Source organism: Palaemon carinicauda, chromosome 29 (assembly GCF_036898095.1).
Source record: "Palaemon carinicauda isolate YSFRI2023 chromosome 29, ASM3689809v2, whole genome shotgun sequence".
In the NCBI taxonomy this organism is placed as follows: domain Eukaryota; kingdom Metazoa; phylum Arthropoda; class Malacostraca; order Decapoda; family Palaemonidae; genus Palaemon; species Palaemon carinicauda.
The window spans coordinates 89,531,322-89,533,864 of record NC_090753.1 but is presented as its reverse complement, the minus strand read 5'-3'; the positions used below and the strand labels follow the sequence as shown (position 1 = coordinate 89,533,864).

General features: G+C 37.7%; 1 protein-coding gene across 1 annotated transcript in view; it reads right to left on the bottom strand.

The window, feature by feature from the left end:
- Positions 1-222: 222 nt before the first annotated feature.
- The window catches only part of LOC137622710 (ammonium transporter Rh type A-like), a 44,719-nt gene continuing 42,398 nt past the window's right edge, over positions 223-2,543 (bottom strand). Inside the window, exons 8-11 of the mRNA XM_068353303.1 lie at positions 2,032-2,188; positions 1,450-1,583; positions 822-1,006; positions 223-404 (exon numbers count right to left, since the gene is read on the bottom strand). Of these exons, the coding sequence (XP_068209404.1) occupies positions 223-404; positions 822-1,006; positions 1,450-1,583; positions 2,032-2,188 (658 nt within the window). The remainder of the gene's footprint in view (positions 405-821; positions 1,007-1,449; positions 1,584-2,031; positions 2,189-2,543) is intronic.

The window sequence follows — 2,543 nt, the reverse complement described above, 5'->3', positions numbered from 1 at the left end:
AATGTAAAAATTGGGGAAGTTAAACACTTAGGAAGAGACCAAAGAAGGAGCATTGCAAGAAATCTTTAGTAACGTTAAAGAAGTTTGAAAGCTAGGTAGTAAGAATCCAAAGAAAAAGGATGAAGAGTAAAATGTTAGTAAACAGTCCAGCTAGTGACCGAATCATGGAAAGGACCCCGCAACAAATTGTAATATCATCCACAGTGTGGCACTCAAAATTTCTCAATTCAGCTTCATCGCACCAATCGAGGGGACCGTTGCCTGGATGGAAAATAACTTTCCTGGTTCATCCTTATGTTTGAGGACACCATCTTCATCTTCTGGTAGCTCCCAGAAAGGAATGTCGCTGAAAAGATGCCGGGGATCTACTGGTTCGCACCTTCCACCACAACTCAGGAAGAGTCCTGTAAAGATTTTAGGAAGGTAAAAAATAATATTGAGTTTTGTGCATTATATTCTGTTGACGTTTAGCTTATTGCAGCTAAAAATAGTAAGATTAAGGAAACAATATTTTTCCATTTATTGGTTACAAATTTTAGTAATGTTTGCTTGTGTGATGGCTTTACTTTTACCACAGATAGAGTTTGGATTGAATTAATGAATTCTGGACATATGCCACACTGCTGGGGATAAATAGTAAATAGTTAGCAGATTATTTTTTGTAGCTATTTACTGATATATGTTAAGTGATGTGTTGTACATAGTTTTCAAGACCTATTCTCAAATAGTTTGTTTCAAAAGAAACAGTACAGTAATCATAGCATTGTGTAAGTCTATGAGGATTCAGTTAATCAATATTGTATTAAAAATAAACCACGTACCAGTTAAAGCTCCTGATAGAATAGCGATGACCAGTGTAGCAAATATCGCCACAGCCTGGCACAGTGCCTGCTGACTTGCAGTCCTCCCAGAACCGGGTTCCAGTGGCTCTAAATCCAAGCCCTTGAGCTCCAAGTAAAGAGAGCTGTTCAATGGAGGACTCATGTGTGGGAACTGCACGTACAAGCTGTAGAGGAAAAAAGATTTGAAAATATCAAATATTGGATTTTGTGTGCTCAAGTGCCAGGTACTCCTTGAGGGGTGGAAGGCCAATCAGACTTGGTGGAAACAATAGGAGAGGAAAGAGGAGGTCCTACAAGCTAGTTATTTGAGAATTATTAAGCTCCAGAAGTTGAGTCTGAGAATTATCAACAGAGCAGGTAGGTATGAATATATCAAATATTGGATTTTGTATGGTTGAGTGCCAGGTACTCCTTGAGGAGAGGAAGGCTAATCAGACTTGGTGAAAACATAAGGAGAGGAAAGATGAGGTCCTACAACCTAGCCATTTAAAAGTTATTAAGCTCCACAAGTTGAGTCTGAGAATTATCAACATGGTAGGTGGTATGTGAAACAACCGAATTTGTAATCCGTATATCAAGAACTTTGCAGTGAGTGAGAAAGACTTACTCTTTGCCATAAAATGTTTCCGATGCAAATAAGCTCATCCCAATTGACACAACTCCTGAGATGAGTCCGGGCATACCGTGTAAGTTGTGGACCCCGCAGGAGTCGTGGAGACCAATTTTCTTCACTAACCATGGCTGTTAATGAGATAATAATAACACTGTGATAATAAAGATATCAGTAATAGTAAAAAGAATTTTGTTGAGCTTGATGCCACATACATACTGTATATATTATGTAGATATAGAGTAGGTAAATAGGGTAATTATACGTATATAGTTAAACGAGTGTAGTTAGTCGAGGTCATGCATCCATAAATATCTACTACTTACAATAATCATTTGAATACAGAATATATTGTGCAAGCTTGAAATGTATATTCATTTGAATAAGAGGAACACTTAAACTAATGGGCAGAGTAGCTTCCACTGGAGCAAATTAATGTACACTTAAATTTTCTCGGGGGGAGGGGTCACCATACGAAGTTTTCTCCTAATTTCATCACTATCCATGCTCCCATTTTTTAGATATGTTTTAAATGAAACCTGCCATTATCATATCATAAAACTGGATTTGTGGACATACCTGCAGGTAAATATACCCCAAGGTGGCCACGAGCCCAGCGGTGCACCCAATGCAAAGTGCTCCCCACGGCTGTATCATGAGATCCGCCACAGATCCGATGGCCACGCCTCCTGCCAGCGTCGCATTTTGTATGTGTACCATCGTGAATTGGTTTTTTCTGACAGACCCAAAAGGGAAATGTAAGACATGAAACTGAAAGTGGTGTGAGACACAGTTATATGCAAAATTTATCCGTAATCAGGATAGTAAAGAGATTCGAATAAAAACTTTTTTATTATATTGGAAGATATCCGTTTATGTTTCCTTTGGTATGTATACATATATATATATATATATATATATATATATATATGGATGTGTGCATATAGAAAGATAGATCAATAGATAGATGGATGTTAATTCATTAACTGTGTTAATACATTTTACATTATTTTCACCTTTGCATGTTGCCAGAAGTGACAAAAGACAATCTCTCTCTCTCTCTCTCTCTCTCTCTCTCTCTCTCTCTCTCT